This window comes from Aspergillus chevalieri, chromosome 2 (genome assembly GCF_016861735.1).
Source record: "Aspergillus chevalieri M1 DNA, chromosome 2, nearly complete sequence".
Classification (NCBI taxonomy): domain Eukaryota; kingdom Fungi; phylum Ascomycota; class Eurotiomycetes; order Eurotiales; family Aspergillaceae; genus Aspergillus; species Aspergillus chevalieri.
The window spans coordinates 3,182,498-3,197,538 of NC_057363.1; the positions used below are offsets into that span (position 1 = coordinate 3,182,498).

General features: G+C 47.2%; 6 protein-coding genes across 6 annotated transcripts; 3 read left to right on the forward strand and 3 right to left on the reverse strand.

Annotated features, from left to right (window-relative positions):
* Positions 1 to 2,102: 2,102 nt before the first annotated feature.
* On the reverse strand, positions 2,103 to 2,549 carry ACHE_21118A (uncharacterized protein; the record flags this gene model as incomplete). Its single annotated transcript, XM_043285495.1, has 1 exon — positions 2,103 to 2,549. One exon carries the CDS (start codon positions 2,547 to 2,549, stop codon positions 2,103 to 2,105), a length of 447 nt encoding a protein of 148 aa, XP_043134182.1.
* Positions 2,550 to 4,989: 2,440 nt separating this feature from the next.
* On the reverse strand, positions 4,990 to 6,842 carry ACHE_21119A (uncharacterized protein; the record flags this gene model as incomplete). Its single annotated transcript, XM_043285497.1, has 5 exons — positions 4,990 to 5,001; positions 5,203 to 5,921; positions 5,975 to 6,342; positions 6,388 to 6,749; positions 6,798 to 6,842. 5 exons carry the CDS (start codon positions 6,840 to 6,842, stop codon positions 4,990 to 4,992), a joined length of 1,506 nt encoding a protein of 501 aa, XP_043134183.1.
* A 983-nt stretch (positions 6,843 to 7,825) lies between these two features.
* On the forward strand, positions 7,826 to 9,248 carry PEP2 (vacuolar protease A; the record flags this gene model as incomplete). The annotated part of the gene is made up of 4 exons (XM_043285498.1): positions 7,826 to 7,927; positions 8,036 to 8,186; positions 8,252 to 8,906; positions 8,960 to 9,248. 4 exons carry the CDS (start codon positions 7,826 to 7,828, stop codon positions 9,246 to 9,248), a joined length of 1,197 nt encoding a protein of 398 aa, XP_043134184.1.
* A 596-nt stretch (positions 9,249 to 9,844) lies between these two features.
* ACHE_21121S (uncharacterized protein) lies at positions 9,845 to 10,201 on the forward strand (the record flags this gene model as incomplete). The annotated part of the gene is made up of 1 exon (XM_043285499.1): positions 9,845 to 10,201. One exon carries the CDS (start codon positions 9,845 to 9,847, stop codon positions 10,199 to 10,201), a length of 357 nt encoding a protein of 118 aa, XP_043134185.1.
* Positions 10,202 to 11,165: 964 nt separating this feature from the next.
* fcpA (protein-serine/threonine phosphatase) lies at positions 11,166 to 13,807 on the forward strand (the record flags this gene model as incomplete). Its single annotated transcript, XM_043285500.1, has 3 exons — positions 11,166 to 11,413; positions 11,475 to 11,561; positions 11,620 to 13,807. The coding sequence occupies 3 exons, from the start codon at positions 11,166 to 11,168 to the stop codon at positions 13,805 to 13,807; spliced, it is 2,523 nt and encodes an 840-aa protein (XP_043134186.1).
* Positions 13,808 to 14,043: 236 nt separating this feature from the next.
* Positions 14,044 to 14,709, reverse strand: ACHE_21123A (uncharacterized protein; the record flags this gene model as incomplete). The annotated part of the gene is made up of 3 exons (XM_043285501.1): positions 14,044 to 14,144; positions 14,220 to 14,494; positions 14,558 to 14,709. The coding sequence occupies 3 exons, from the start codon at positions 14,707 to 14,709 to the stop codon at positions 14,044 to 14,046; spliced, it is 528 nt and encodes a 175-aa protein (XP_043134187.1).
* Between the last annotated feature and the right edge of the window lie 332 nt (positions 14,710 to 15,041).

Below are 15,041 nucleotides of genomic sequence, written 5' to 3' on the forward strand. Positions count from 1 at the left end.
CATCCCCCGAACGTCATGTATGGGAAAATCCCATCCCGAGCTTGGCAGAGGATGGGAAAATCCCATTCCCATGTGCTCGTTGGAGGGAAATTCCCATCTCCCATTTTTTCCGAAAAGGCCATCCCGATGGGAATGGGATGGGATTCCCATCCCATTCCCATCGGGATTATCCCATCCCAACGGTCAGCCTAGTTGTGAAAAGCATCACCCAACTCAATTGAACTCACCAGTGATTTAGCAGCTGTCGCCTATAAAGTGGTGGGCTGTGGTGGGCTGTGGAGGGCTCAATTAAGCTTTGACCATATTCATAATTTTGGCTTAAATATGGCTGAGCAGGGGAAACCCTGCTTTCCACACCCTATGGGTGTATGTGCTAGTTCTTCAAATGCGAGGGGATATGATACTCATGTATAAACCAGGTTATATAGCATTATCATACGGAGTACGAAGTATATACTTCACAAATAGAAACCCTCCTCTGGGAAGATGCCGACGGGTTAAAGTATCTGTCACAACCCGGCTTCTCTTGTATCGTACCTAGGGTTCTAGTTAGTTGTATTTCGAGACAGGACACTTACCCTAAGTGTCTTCCAGATGTCGTGTGCTCAATGCCCCTCCGGGTCCGGTTCGATAAGTCGTATGCGTCGATGGGTATATCGCCCCCTCCAGGCTCCGTAAGATAATCAACAAGTAGAATCGATAAAGGTAACGAATAGAGAAACAAGGCCAACCGAGTACGTGTACTGGGTTGTTGGTTAAGTGCGGACGAGTCAGAAACTAGAAGGTAACCAATGCTGATTGACTTGTATTGATCGCGAAGAACTAAGCTAAGTACATGAATGAGCGTCCTTATATATCCTCCGTTTGTATACCATTCTGTATACCATCTGTGGTCGAATGATGGTAGCGGTATACCACTTCGTATACCATTCATGGTCGAGCGATGGTAGGGAATCACGTGACTGACCTGCTTGGATATCAGCTTAATCCCTGTTTCCTCCTACATCTTCATCATCACTCATTATCCAATAATTCTGCCTTGACTCCCCGCATCGTCACGTGAGACTGATGTGGTCAGATCTGTAACAGTATCACGAAATCTACTTTAGTAAAAGACAGAATAACCCCTTCTTATCCTCCCCCTTTTCTTCCCTCCCCCACAACTACTGGTAGTTATTCTGCTTCCGCTCAGCTAGAGAGACAGAGACAGTTTCTTCACAACCTGCGTCCCGCTCCACGCAAGTTCACTCTAGACAAGATATTATACACATGCTGCATGCATCAGAGAACAATAGTACAGTATAATGTGGTGTCCAATCTTTGCCAGGCGAATTCAAAATCTATCTTGCTTATCCATAATGCATGTATGTGCTGGTCAACGAATGCTTGCTGCATAGCCGTAGAACCCCGAATGAGATGCTGGAGATCGAATGACCCTACAGTTGTTAGTTTCTGTGTGTAAGTTTATAGGCAGGGTTCATACTCAGCAAAGTTATCTATGCTTCAAGGTTTTCATGCAAATGCTTTATCCCATTAGGCGACTAACCAGATAGACCAGAGGTCCACCGCAAAGGTCTTTCTGAAGGGAAATTTGAAGATCCTTGAATTGGAGACACTGTAGCGCGTTGCTCTGATGAATGGTGAACAGGCCTAGGGAACTGAACAGGCACATTTGGATATGCTGGAACCCAAGATAGAACTTTTTTTTTTCTTCCGTAGACAGGACGGTTTAATCTTAGACATGAGAATCAACCTAGTGGATCTCATTCAAGACCATAATTTACGAAATTGGCTTTTGGGAGTATAAATAGAGCATATATATAAATGTGTTTTAAGATGCCTCCCTTGGAGATATACAGATGCGGAAATTTTTCTGGAAATTCCTTTAACTCCTTGGATTAGACAATGTGCGAGAGGAAGTAGTCTATAGCACTTTTTGAAAAGCAGCGGTCTAGGAATCCTCTTAATTTGCAACTGAAAACACAAAAAAAAAAAAAAAATACTCTCAACACTCCATAAGTAACATATACTCCACACTTCATACCATAAGACAAAAAAAGAAAAAAAAACAAAACTTAACTGTCCACTATCCACATTTTCCCTCAGCAGTCAGCATCTTCCTCACAGGGATTTCCTTGCTTATCAAAGTCCCGTTCAAATACAGGCTTGTCATTTTGCATGTAGTATGCCAAGTGGTTTCCTCCTCCCTGGTTCTTAGTCCAGTCCACCAGGATCTTGCCCTTGGGTCCAGAAGTGTCCGCCATCGCACCTACAACAGCCGCGTAGGACTGAATGTGGATGTTGTTCTCATTCAAGCCACCCTCGACCATTTCCCTCTTAATCATTTCCAATCCAGACACTGCCTGGTTGCCATTTTGTGGCTTATACAAGATGTACGCCACGGCCTCGTCCGACCAAGTTCCTCCTAGAGTGAAATGCGGCTCCATCGCACTGATGATAACGTCTTCGACAATGGATTCGTCAGTCAATAGTTTGCTGCAGTGATTCTCTTCTGCAAAATGACCGATAAAAACGTTGCGTCCATCCATCACGGTGACGATAGTACAGCCAAAGAACTCGGTCAGAGCAAATTTCTGAGGAGTATTCGGGTCAAGTGTGTATCCTTTGACTTTTCCGGTTGCGACTCATTCGTTCTCAGGGACACTATTCCAGAGATTTTCCAGATTCGAAGTACTGGTCTGAGTGTTGCCCTGGAGTTGATTCTGGGGGTTCTTGCACTGTCCGTTCTTAGATTTTTTTGAAAACACCCTTGAAAAAATCCTTGGCTTTCCCCCTCTCCTCCAGTACTCGAGGGGAGCTAGATATATCCCTTTACTTTGTGTCAGTAAAGTGTATTCGATGACGGCTGGAAATGTAAAAAGGATAGGAATCTGGATATAGGGTTTAACATACTGAGGAACGGGAGAAGTTTGGACGAGTGATGCTAGGACGAATATCGAGAGAAAGAGACCAATGCATAGCCTGAGAAAGGTGTTTGGCTGCATTGTGGCTTTCGCAGTATCAATAATAATTGGAGATGTTGATGAAAAGATGAAGTCGGCGGGTTTTAAATGCAAGTGACTGAGAAGTAATAAGGGATCCTTAATTTAAATCTGTTGTGTCTGTTTATTTTCATATCTTCTTGTCTAGCAAGAAGGTCGTTTATATAGGTTTCTTGAAGTCGTGTTCTAGCTTCCATGTTTGTAATTATGCGTGGCTGTTCAGTGCTGAGGCTCTCCAAAGTGCCAGTGTGTCTATTCATCGCCAATCTATCAGCCTTGTTGTTGTTAGCATTGTAATTAGCCTAGCCCCCATTGAAGCAGTACAGTGTCCCTATTTACACAACGATTTTACCTGAGGCTATGTTTGCACCTGTGCCAACCGTTAGGCTAACATGAAGCTCAACAATATTTCGTATGCATATACTCCGGCCCCATGACCAATTGCCCAAAAATAAAATTTCCTAATTGGAGTGGCCACAGCCCCCTGGAGACTAACATTTGTAGTGAAGTAGGTGGAATAAATAGCCCACAATCCTTTACGTTGTCGATGTTGACCATGTTTCTGCCATCTCCGCAGTTGGTAGGGGTTGGCTTAACTCCGTATCTCTATGGGTCGGCCCGTCGGCTCCTACGGGCGAAAGTCTCTTACTACTATAACTAAGTTACGGCAATCATCTTTACGGCATCATTACGGACAATCAGGTGGCGGTACAAGCGTACTTGGCCCGAAGAAGACACTGCATCTCAGCCACGCTTGACACGGCCCAGGGGAGAGCAGTGACTCACAGCATTAGTACTATGCTGGGGCCGCCCCGCAATCCCTGGAAAGTGGAGCCTACGGGCGACTATAAGCGAGTGATGGCCAAAACTATACAACTTGATACCAAAAATTACAACTAGAATCTGAGGACCTGTGGAATTGACGCCGAAAATGACCGCTTTCGAGGCCAGAAACAGCTGCCTTTCCACCTGTAATCTATATTAGAGCCCCAGCAATTTGATTCTGGTCCTTTGCAGAGTCTCATCCATTCTGTGTAGCCTGGTGGGAGAACAGCCCTGATGGCAAGGCTGTCACTATGTCCGTTCTAGCAAAGGTTGAGTCCGGATTCACAAGGTCATTGTCAACATCTCACAGAATTTGATTGATCGCCCAATCCCAGATGTGAGGACTCCATTGGTTGTTCGGGCCTAGCGGAAGAAGACTATAGTCTTCATCATTCTCATGATACCTACATTGTGACAGGCCCTAGTGTTTTGATGGAACTTAATTCCGGTAGTCATGTTCCATCTTACAGTAACTATAATTGATAGACCTTACCAAACTCATAGGTCAGATGGGTGGAGTACAGGATCTCCTCATTGCCGCATTTGAGCCAATAATATTTTATTATTATCCGACTTTCACCACTCCCAGAACTTCTCCTGATCCCAAAAAGTCTAATTGTGTGATACCAAATTGTATTGTAAGTGATGCGCTGCATTGTATTAAATATATGCGGCCTTGGTCCCCTCACTATCTACTGGACATCAACACCAGGAATAATCTACTTCAACTACATGTAAATGTCTCCCAGACTAGCTCTTTCAACAGCTCAACTTATCTGTGATATGATACGTAGTGATGCATCACTCAGTGCATCCCAGATGGCGGAGGCGGCTGACTACAGCAACACTCTTAAACATATCCGCTCGAACTTTCAGTTATACGGCATTGCCAAAATATCATACAAGATGAATTCTATGAACTCCTCACTATATGTGGTTGGTTCAATGATTTACCCGCTCTAAGGCCTTGGGTTAGGGATAAATTAACATACGTTTATTGGTCAGGCTAGCTTCGAAAATGACTTATACAGAGTGGAGTTTATATTTACATCACTGTCTTGAACAGAGTCTGTATATGATTGGGGCAATTGAAGGGTCAGATGCATAACATTAATTTGTATCAGATAACTATGCTTTAAACTATTTTGTAATCTTATTATTATTACAGTGCAATCTTGTGCACATTAACCAGGTGAAATTTATACCTAGGAAGCGAATAAAAAACATATTCACAACCAGGGCAGTCACAGGGGCGACCTTTAGGAAAGTTCGATGGCAGTTTATGAGTCCCAAAGTGCTTCTGCAATGTATCCTTTCGAGCATATTGATACATCCTTGCTCTCTCATGATGGTGGTCAGAACGCCCAAGGCATACAGGACACTCAAGTCCTGTCTTACTCTCAAAAGGGCTAGTGCATGTGGACAGTATGCTTGATGAGGATGCATCAAACCGAATTCGCTTTTGTAGCGCTGGTGGCACATTAAGATGGTGGAGAGTCAAGCATAATTCAAGAGAGTGGATGTGATCCTCAAGAAGCTCCTCATCGCTCACTTTGTCCACATCCCTATTCTTGAACTCAAGATCTGCAAGCATTTTCCGCTCGGGCAGAATGTGAGAGGTATCTGGATCAAATTGAATCGGCTTGCCTTGGTAGTTTTGCTCAATAATGACGTTTCCGACAGCCCCAAAAAAATCTTTGCGCTGTGCCTCCTCCGCGGATCTCAGTAGCTTCTTCTTGTGTGCCCTGACTCTGTTTCCCGCCTTTATAAACTCCCTGTAGAGGTTTGTGGGTTTCCCTTTCTGAATTTGGTGGTGTATCGCAATCAGCTGGGCACGGAGCTCATCACGATGAGCAATCAGGTTATTGAGCTCTTTGTCTTTTCCAACCTCTTGCTTTCTGGCATCGCTTAATCCTTGAGGGGCAGATGGGTCTCGAGTTAGACCTTTGTTGGTAGCTAGTTTCATCAGGGCATCTCTTGTTGGTGTTCCCATGAAAGCGGACTGAGTATCATCCTGAATTTGGATGTAGTGGGAGAAGGTATCACTCCGTTTGTGGCCCATAATAAGTTTTCGGGAATGTTCATCAAGATGTCCTGCAAACAAGGATTAGAATATGCTGATGACCAGGGAGGAGGGTCTTTCTTACTGATATTAGCAGCTGCTCCTTTCCGATACTTGTACAAGGATCCTGGATTTTCATCTCCTGCTGACTTTGCGGCAGCAAGCTCATATTCTCGTAGATCCTCATATGTCCAAGCTTCGGTTGGTGAAGTTATCCAGTTGCCTTCAGAGTCTTTCACAGCCTTTCGGAAAATGGGTATCTCTTTAACACTATCTGCGATGTGTAGTGGAGTACTGAGCCGATGATCTGGAACCTTAGTGTACTTCCAGATGTCTTGAGGTTTCTTGATATGTTCACTAGCGAATGCACCATCGACAAGGGCATATTCTATGATGTCTTGGATAGCGCAGAAGGCAAGATTATCATTTCGCTCAGTGTATATGTAAACAGGCCTTAACAATTAGCTGCTTTCAAAAAAGAAATGATTCATGACTTACGCAACACCTCGGTTTCTTTTGCCCTTATTTAGCCTATGCCTAACTCTCATGAGAAGTGTCTGACAGCTCGGCTCTTCTGGGTGTTTGACCATGAAGAGTTCAATATCCTTCCACTTGAGGGCGTCCTTCCCTTTTCTCATGTACCCAGAGGACACTACCAATGTCCCAGGGCGTGCTGTGGTTGATGTCATCATTTTCCTCAGAGTACTCAGCTGTTGGCGGCAACGAGCAGTTGGGAATCGGATCTTAGTGACAGCGATGAGATGATAGGTAGAGGAGAGCAGATCGTCAATGTTGATTGGTGGCTGTGTTTTTGCACCCAGGTCAAGTTCATAGTCGATGGTAAGAGTTGTGCAAACAAGCTAATTTAGTTAACCCTGATCCCTTCTACTAGCATTGGTTTAACTTACCTTGGTCATTCGACGTCTCAGGTCATAATTGAAAAGTCTGTCCATTTCCTCACACCAAAATATCCTCCAATATCGAGCAAACACCAAGAACCCTGATTGATATTCAACATTGTGGTTATCAAGATACCATTGGAGGAAACCCTCTATGACTCTTAGTGTGATGTTCTGAAGCCAATATTTATAGTCTCCTGGCTGAAGTTGCGACGTAAATCTAATTCTCTATAAGTGAGCAAAATGTCTCAACATGCCCGGGCAACATACCTCTGGAAACTAGTCTTCACAAGCCTAATCTGTGCTTTTGTTGCTTCTGTATAGCCAGAGTTAACCTCAGGATCACTTTCATGTACAAAAGCATTCCAGTCAACAGTATTTGCTTTTTTTGCTACACCCCGAGGCATTGTGGAACAAAATAAGTCTGAGAGGAATTATGGTTTTGAGGACTTACTCAAGATGCTCAACTTGGATATTGGATGGCTATTTATTAATTTTCAAAAACTCACGATGTACGCGCTGTCTGATTTCTTAGTTTAGGTGCAGACCATACAGCCTCAGACGCTAGAGCCTAATTAGGTATAGCCATCCTTTTCTTATCTGCTCTGCGAAAAGACCACAAATTCTGCGCCAAAAGCCACGCACAATCGTGTCCTTTTCGCCGTCACCCACATTTACTCCGTAGTACCCTGGTATTTTGTAGTTTTGTAGTTAAGCATAAATAATACCCAAAGAGGCCCCAATAGTCTACTTTACCGTACAATACAACCTCGTGATCAACATCCCCCAAGTGAAGCAGCTGAGACCCGCTGATCTGATTGGCCGGCCCGTGGCCCTGCAGTCGCTCCGCAACCAGATCGGAGTCACGCTCACCCGCATCACCTCCTCTTCAACCTCCGTCATTCTTCTACCTCTCTCCCCTTCTTGTTCTTCATCTCATCTTCATCCCATCTCTTATCGTCTGCTTCCATCGCAGATACTCACTTTCTTTCATCGCAACTGGTTCGTTCTTCATTCTTTCGAGTCTTATCGCCAATATGAAGGCACCCTTTATCGCTGCCGCTGCCCTGCTCGCGGGTGGTGCGTCCGCCGAGGTTCACAAGTTGAAGCTCAACAAGGTCCCCTTGGAGGAGCAGTTGGTGAGTTTGGCATGTTTTCTATCTGCTGAAAGCCCTGAGATTCATGAGATGTGAATATCTTGTCAAATATGCGACTCAGATAGCTGATCTAAGCTCCCATTTCTATAGTACACCCACAACATCGACGCTCATGTCCGCTCTCTTTCCCAGAAGTACATGGGCATCCGCCCTTCTATTCATGAGGAACTCCTTCAGGACCAGTCCATCAAGGACCAGGGTCGTCACAACGTGTTGGTTGACAACTTCTTGAACGCCCAATGTATGATTGACCCTTGCAAACGTCCACCAATAGCGCTTATGCTAACGCGTACTGATTCCCTCTAGACTTCAGCGAGATCGAGATTGGTACTCCTCCCCAGAAGTTCAAGGTTGTCCTCGACACCGGTAGCTCGAACTTGTGGGTGCCCTCGTCCGAATGTGGCTCCATCGCCTGCTATCTTCACAACAAGTACGACTCCTCTGCGTCGTCCACGAGTAAGAAGAACGGCACCGAATTCTCCATCCAGTATGGATCCGGAAGTCTCAGTGGCTTCGTGTCTCGGGACACCGTGAAGATTGGGGACCTCAAGATTGAGGATCAGCTGTTTGCTGAGGCCACCAGTGAGCCGGGCCTTGCCTTCGCTTTCGGCCGTTTCGACGGCATCTTGGGATTGGGATTTGACACCATCTCGGTCAACAAGATTGTCCCTCCCTTCTACAGTCTGGTCAACCAGAAGAAGGTCGATGAGCCCGTCTTTGCTTTCTACCTGGGTGATGCCAACAAGGACGGTGACACCTCGGAGGTCACCTTCGGTGGTGTTGACGAGGACCACTACACTGGCGAGCTAGTGAAGATTCCTCTTCGCCGCAAGGCTTACTGGGAGGTCGACTTCAACTCTATTGCTCTCGGTGACAACGTTGCTGAGCTTGACAACACTGGTGTCATTCTGGACACTGGCACTTCGCTCATCGCACTGCCTTCTACTCTTGCTGAGCTTCTGTGGGTCTCTTCCATATAAAAATATACACGAATCGAGCTAACATTTTGAACAGTAACAAGGAGATCGGTGCTACTAAGAACTTCATGGGCCAGTACAACGTTGACTGCGAGAAGCGCTCCTCTCTGCCTGACCTCCATCTTCAACTGGGCGGCCATAACTTCACCATCACCCCCTACGACTACACCTTGGAGGTCCAGGGCAGCTGCATGAGCTCCTTCATGGGCATGGACTTCCCCGAGCCCGTTGGTCCCTTGGCCATTCTGGGAGACTCGTTCTTGCGCAAGTGGTACAGCGTGTATGACCTTGGTAACGGCGAAGTCGGTCTTGCGAAGGCCAAATAAATTAGCTCCTACGCCTTCTCATGAACACAAGGTGATTGAAGGAGGATGGGTTATTTTAATTTTTGCATAAATAGGTATATCGCTGTTTGCTTTGATCTTTACGATCGCTTGAAGGCGTGGATGATTCCCGCAGATGGCTGCCAGCGTTAAGTGATCTTTTTGTTATGATGCTACACATGCTTGCGCCTTGCTTTTTGATGAATGAGCTCTTTTAATGGAATTCTATGGATTATTATTAAAGTCTGGATTCGCTAAATGTAGAATGACATTCTACAAAGAGATCATCTAGCGATACAGAAGTACACACATACTATATATACATCGGCATGTTGGCTGAAGGCCATTGATTGTAAGCGATGGATGATTCTCGATGCTCAGAAAAGCGGACCGGAAGCGGTGCAGTAAGCTTGTTCCTTCCATCTCTGACAGCAACTGAGTGTCAATTGCAGCGTTGTCCTTGATGCACTCGCGTCCGATGGCACAGGTGATCTTGAACGCACGACAGTCTCATTCATACATCTGAGAGAAGGTTAGTGCTTCCTGGCCGAGCAGAACGGGCCCCTTTTGTCTCTTGCGTGGACGGTAAAACAATCACGATGGTCTGGAGACGGGAGACCACGGCCGTTTCTTCGCTGAAGAAGGCAATGTCTTGTATACCTGTGTGCTCAAAGGGATCGTCTCTGCGAATTGCGCCTGAAAGAGCTCAAGCGAGCCATGTCATTGTGGTCTCATCCATGTCTGAAGCCTACGGAGTACCAAGGATTCGAGTCGGACGGCGAACAACGACCGACCCATCGCTACAAGAGACCTTCATCGCTGCCAAGGGGCAAATCAGCACCAGCGGCAGTATACTCGGTGAGCTAGTGGCCGAGCAGATCCTCGTGCGGCGGGACGAGGTCCTCCCCAAGACAGAAGCCGGGATGCGCCACCGTCGGGATTCCATTGATGCTTAGGTGGCAGGGGAGGAAACGGTTGAGTGGGTTCGTCCGAGTGCCGGAGTAGTATGCTTTATTGCACATGACCCGGGGACGATGGGTAGCATTGATGCGTTCTAGAGCGATTGTTGAAGGATTATAGAACTTATTTATATTGGGCCTGGACGGTGAGCGTCCAGATAGTTTCTTTCTGCTGGGATATGGATGGCCGACAAGGGAGGAATTGAAGAAGGAACTGTAGGGGGCTCGAAGGCATTGAGAGGGTCTTGATAACTCAAGGATTACTATATTTACAGTAATACTACTGTAGGAGAATATAAAGAGCCGCTTTGTCCTAGTCCCCGCACAAGCCTCAGGCATTCAAAGCTCGTTTATGCCTTAGTGCCTTATCACCACCTCTCTTCCGTCTTTCTCTTTCTCTCTTGCTCTTCTTCTGCCCTCCCAACTTGCACTTCCTCCTCTCTTTTTCTCTAATACCTTTCATTTCTATTCAAATAAAGCTACTATCTTGATTCTACGTCTGCGTAGCTATCGCGCATGCTACCGATCCTTCTGTTAACCACTTCGCGTCATCTCGTGGCGATTGCTTGCAGCGACAACACCGCCGTCATCACCTCCGCAAAAACAAACTAGTTACCTTGATTACTCGTTATCGCGTCGCCTACTTCTACGCTTTCACTCGAGTTCGATTTCGCTGTCCCGCCAAGTTTTATAGCCGCCTTGCAGACCCTTCCCCCCCAAAGTCCGCCTCGGCCGTTGTCGTGTGCCGCCGGTTGTTTTCATTCGATTCGGGCGCATTGTCTGGTCTGATATGGCTCCATAGCCCTTACAGCTCCGAGTTTCTTTGTCAATATCGTAATCGCTTTCTCCTGACGGGTCTCTGAATGTACGGTTCTAGTCAGAGGTCGGGGTCTTAGGAGACGGGATTGATAACAAAGAGAGAAGACTAAGGAAAGAGAAGGACCAATTGGAATCGAGAACAATGCTTCTCCGTCTACCGTACGGCCTCCATTACCCGATCACCGTGACGTCGCTGCTGAAGCAGCCGGGGGATGCGGTTGAGCGGGATGAGGCACTGCTCTGGTATGTCTACCAAACGACTGTCACCGAGGGTGACGGGTTGGGCAACAAGATTGAAGTACAGCGCAAGTTTCCGACCAAGTTTGAGTCGACGGTTGATGGAGAGCTTGTGCAGTGGAAGATTAAGAAGGGTGATGTGATTGAGTTTCCGTGAGCAGTTTCCCTTATGCCGTGCCTGTATGGAATGGTGGGAACTAACGTATCGGTACAGGATTAATGTTGTTGAGATCGATGAACCATGTGCTCACGAGGTTCAGTTTGGAGGACTTTGCGCGGAGTGTGGGAAGGATATGACTGAGTGAGTTCTGGTATTTGCTACAGTTTTGGATGGAACTGACTTCCCTTCCTTTATACAGGGCCACCTATAACACCGAAACGATGGACTCGATGCGCGCCCCCATTCAGATGGTACACGACAACACTGCCCTTACCGTGAGTGCGAAAGAGGCTACACGTGTGGAAGAAGATGCAAAGCGCCGTTTGCTGGCAGGCAGAAAATTGTCTCTGGTGGTGGATCTTGATCAAACAATCATCCATGCTACTGTGGATCCTACGGTTGGAGAGTGGATGCAAGACAAGGATAACCCGAATTTCAAGGCTCTGAGTGATGTGCGACCGTTTCAATTGATGGACGAAGGACCGGGCATGCGTGGCTGTTGGTACTACGTCAAGTTACGGCCAGGTTTGGAGTCGTTTTTGCACAACGTATCACAACTTTTCGAATTACATATCTACACCATGGGTACTAGAGCCTACGCGCAACAGATTGCCAAGATCATTGATCCGGATAAGACTCTCTTCGGGGATCGCATTCTTAGTCGCGACGAGAGTGGAAACTTGACGGCCAAGAATCTACATCGCCTGTTTCCGGTTGACACGAAGATGGTGGTTATCATCGACGACCGTGGAGACGTGTGGCGCTGGAACCCCAACCTTATCAAAGTGTCTCCCTATGATTTCTTTGTTGGCATTGGTGATATTAACTCGAGCTTCTTGCCCCAGAAGCAGGAGCTAGCGGCCTCAGCAACGCGGGAAGCCAAACAGCCCGAGCATAAGCCCAAGGAGGTGCAGGAGAAAGCACCACCAGCAACACCACCTCGACCAAATGGTACAACTGGGAAAGCAGAGGGTGGTGCAGCAGATGTGTCGGCCTTGGAACAGCTAGTAACAATGGGTGGCGGGGATAATCCCAGGTTATTGCAAGAACAGAGTGACGCGCAACAAGAAACGATCATGCACCAGGTAGAGGATCGTCCGTTACTTCAGAAGCAAAAGGAATTGGATGCGGAAGATGAAGGCGATGTGAGCAGCGAGTCCTCGACCAGTGTGGATGAATCGGCGCAAGACCTTAGCAAGCAGCGACACCATTTGCTCGAGGATAATGATCAGGAACTCCTCCAGCTCGAGGACCGATTGGAACGCGTACATCGTTACTTCTTTGACGAATACGATAAGAGGCGATCGCGGGCGCTTGGTGGTCGGGTAGCCGCTCTGCGGGGCGAGAGGACGCCAATGAAGGAGAAGGATGTCGATCTGAAACTCGTCCCGGATGTCCAGGATATAATGCCTTTGATCAAACGGCAAGTCCTTGGTGGTGTGGTTGTGGTGTTCTCTGGAGTTCTGCCGCTTGGGACAGATACACAGAATGCCGACATCTCATTATGGGCTAAGAGTTTTGGCGTTGTTGTCTCGAACAAGATCAACATCCGAACAACACATCTAGTAGCCGGACGTAATCGCACCGCCAAAGTGCGTGAGGCGACCCGGTATACGAATATCAAGATCGTCACGACGCAGTGGTTGCTAGACTCCTTGACTCAATGGAGTCATCTGGACGAGGAGCCGTATCTTCTTCCCGTGCACCCGGATGACCGTGGAGAGCCTATCTTGCCAAACTCGAGGGAGGCTGCGGAGAGTGGCTGGTTATCTTCGTCGGACGAAGCGACAGGAACAGATGACGATGCGATGGATGACATCTTCAAATCAGCGGGGCTCACGGACATGTCGCATATCGGGTACGACAAGGACGAAGAAGCCGCTATTCATGATGAATTGAAGGAATTTCTGGGGAGCGACGACGAAAGTGAAAGTGACATCGAAAGTGAGCAGGATGTATCGCAGTTGGCGGATGAGACTGGGGCAAGTAAAAAACGGAAGCGCGACGGAGAAGGCGACGACAGTGACGGTGGTTCCAGCGCCAACAGTAGTGATAATGAGACAGATGGAGAAAGTGATAAAGGGTCACGGCTGGCACAGCGGATCAAGCGTTCACATGCGCGAAGCACCGGTCTCAAAGAAGTTGCCACACCAAGCAGTACGAGCGCGGCGGAAACGACGCGGACGAGTCTGCCCACTGAACGGACTGGCGCGAACGCAGACGACGAAGAAAATGCTGAAGAGCCCGCGGCCAAGGGCCAAGACGTGAGTTATCCGGAAGATCCAGCGGATGATGAGGACGAACTAGAGCGGGAGATGTTGGCTGCGTTTGAGGACGGTGATTATGATGAGAAGGCGGAGGCGGATATTGCGGAGGAGAATGGCTGAGTGTTTCTCTTGTCTTTCTTGTATCTTTGTTGGAGTTGATTCGGGTCTTTTCTTTTTGCTTATCTGTTCGAGTTCTAGTTGTTGCGATGCAGTGGCATAGCGACGGCGTTGGTGTGAGTACTGATACTGATATATTAGGTCAGAGTAACTGTTCATATACCAGACAAATCAATCTTTTTTTCAAGAACATTAGCCATAAATCATACATCAATCACATCAATCATAGACAGGAAAAATCAAGCAACATCGCGATGCACTCGCCACGACATAATTATCATCCACAAAAAGAAAATCACCCCAATCAACTCAAACGCAAACGCCGTTTTCCAACAATTGCCTGTCGTTAGCCAGTTAGCCATGTCACTTTAAACTGAATTTCAGCCTTGGATAAGGGTGAAGAAAGGAGGCATACAAATAGTGATCTGCGTCAGCCACGCCAACGCCTCAATACTCTCCCCATGAATCCCATTCCCCTCAACCCAATTCTTACAACTATCATTTACGCTCCCCACAACACCGTACAACTGCAGCGCCGTCTCAACAAGACCGGTTAACCATAGTACGAAGAGCACGAAACTCCCCACGATGATGATCCCGGGGAGGAGGAAGCGCTGCATGGCCAGGATTAGGATTAGGGCTATGAAGAATATTCCGAGAGCGCCGGAGACGACCATGAAGGGGAAGAGCCTGCGCTTGTTAGTACTTGTATCTAGATAGATTTATGTAAGGGGAAGTAGGGGAGGGAGGTACCATGGAGTTCCGAGCTTGAGCTGCGATTGCACAGCCATTAACCAGGCGAAGATACCGAGATTGACACATGAGGAAGCGAGGACGATGAGGAGCCAGAAGTTGAGTTGGAGTTCGGGCCAGTGATACCGGCGGTAGGCTCTTCGGACGGCCATTTTGTCTCTTTTATTGTCTAACTTTTTAGGACTTTTGGTGGTTGGACGTTTTGCAAGGTACCGGGATATATAATCATGTGTATGCGGGGCGTGTCAAAGTGAAGCTGACGAGGGATTAAAAGTGACAGTAACAGGGACCGGGAAAGTGACAGCGCATCACCGCTGTAGCTCTAGGTATTCCTGGTTTTTGATTGTTCAGTTGATCGAGAAGTAGTATTGGGCGCGCTTGTAAGGTACGTAATGCAGGGAAAGTGGTGGACCGGATGTGTTGGCGATGGAGATGTGGGTATCATGGAGCTGAAAACGTTAGATAGATAGATCCAGACCAGACA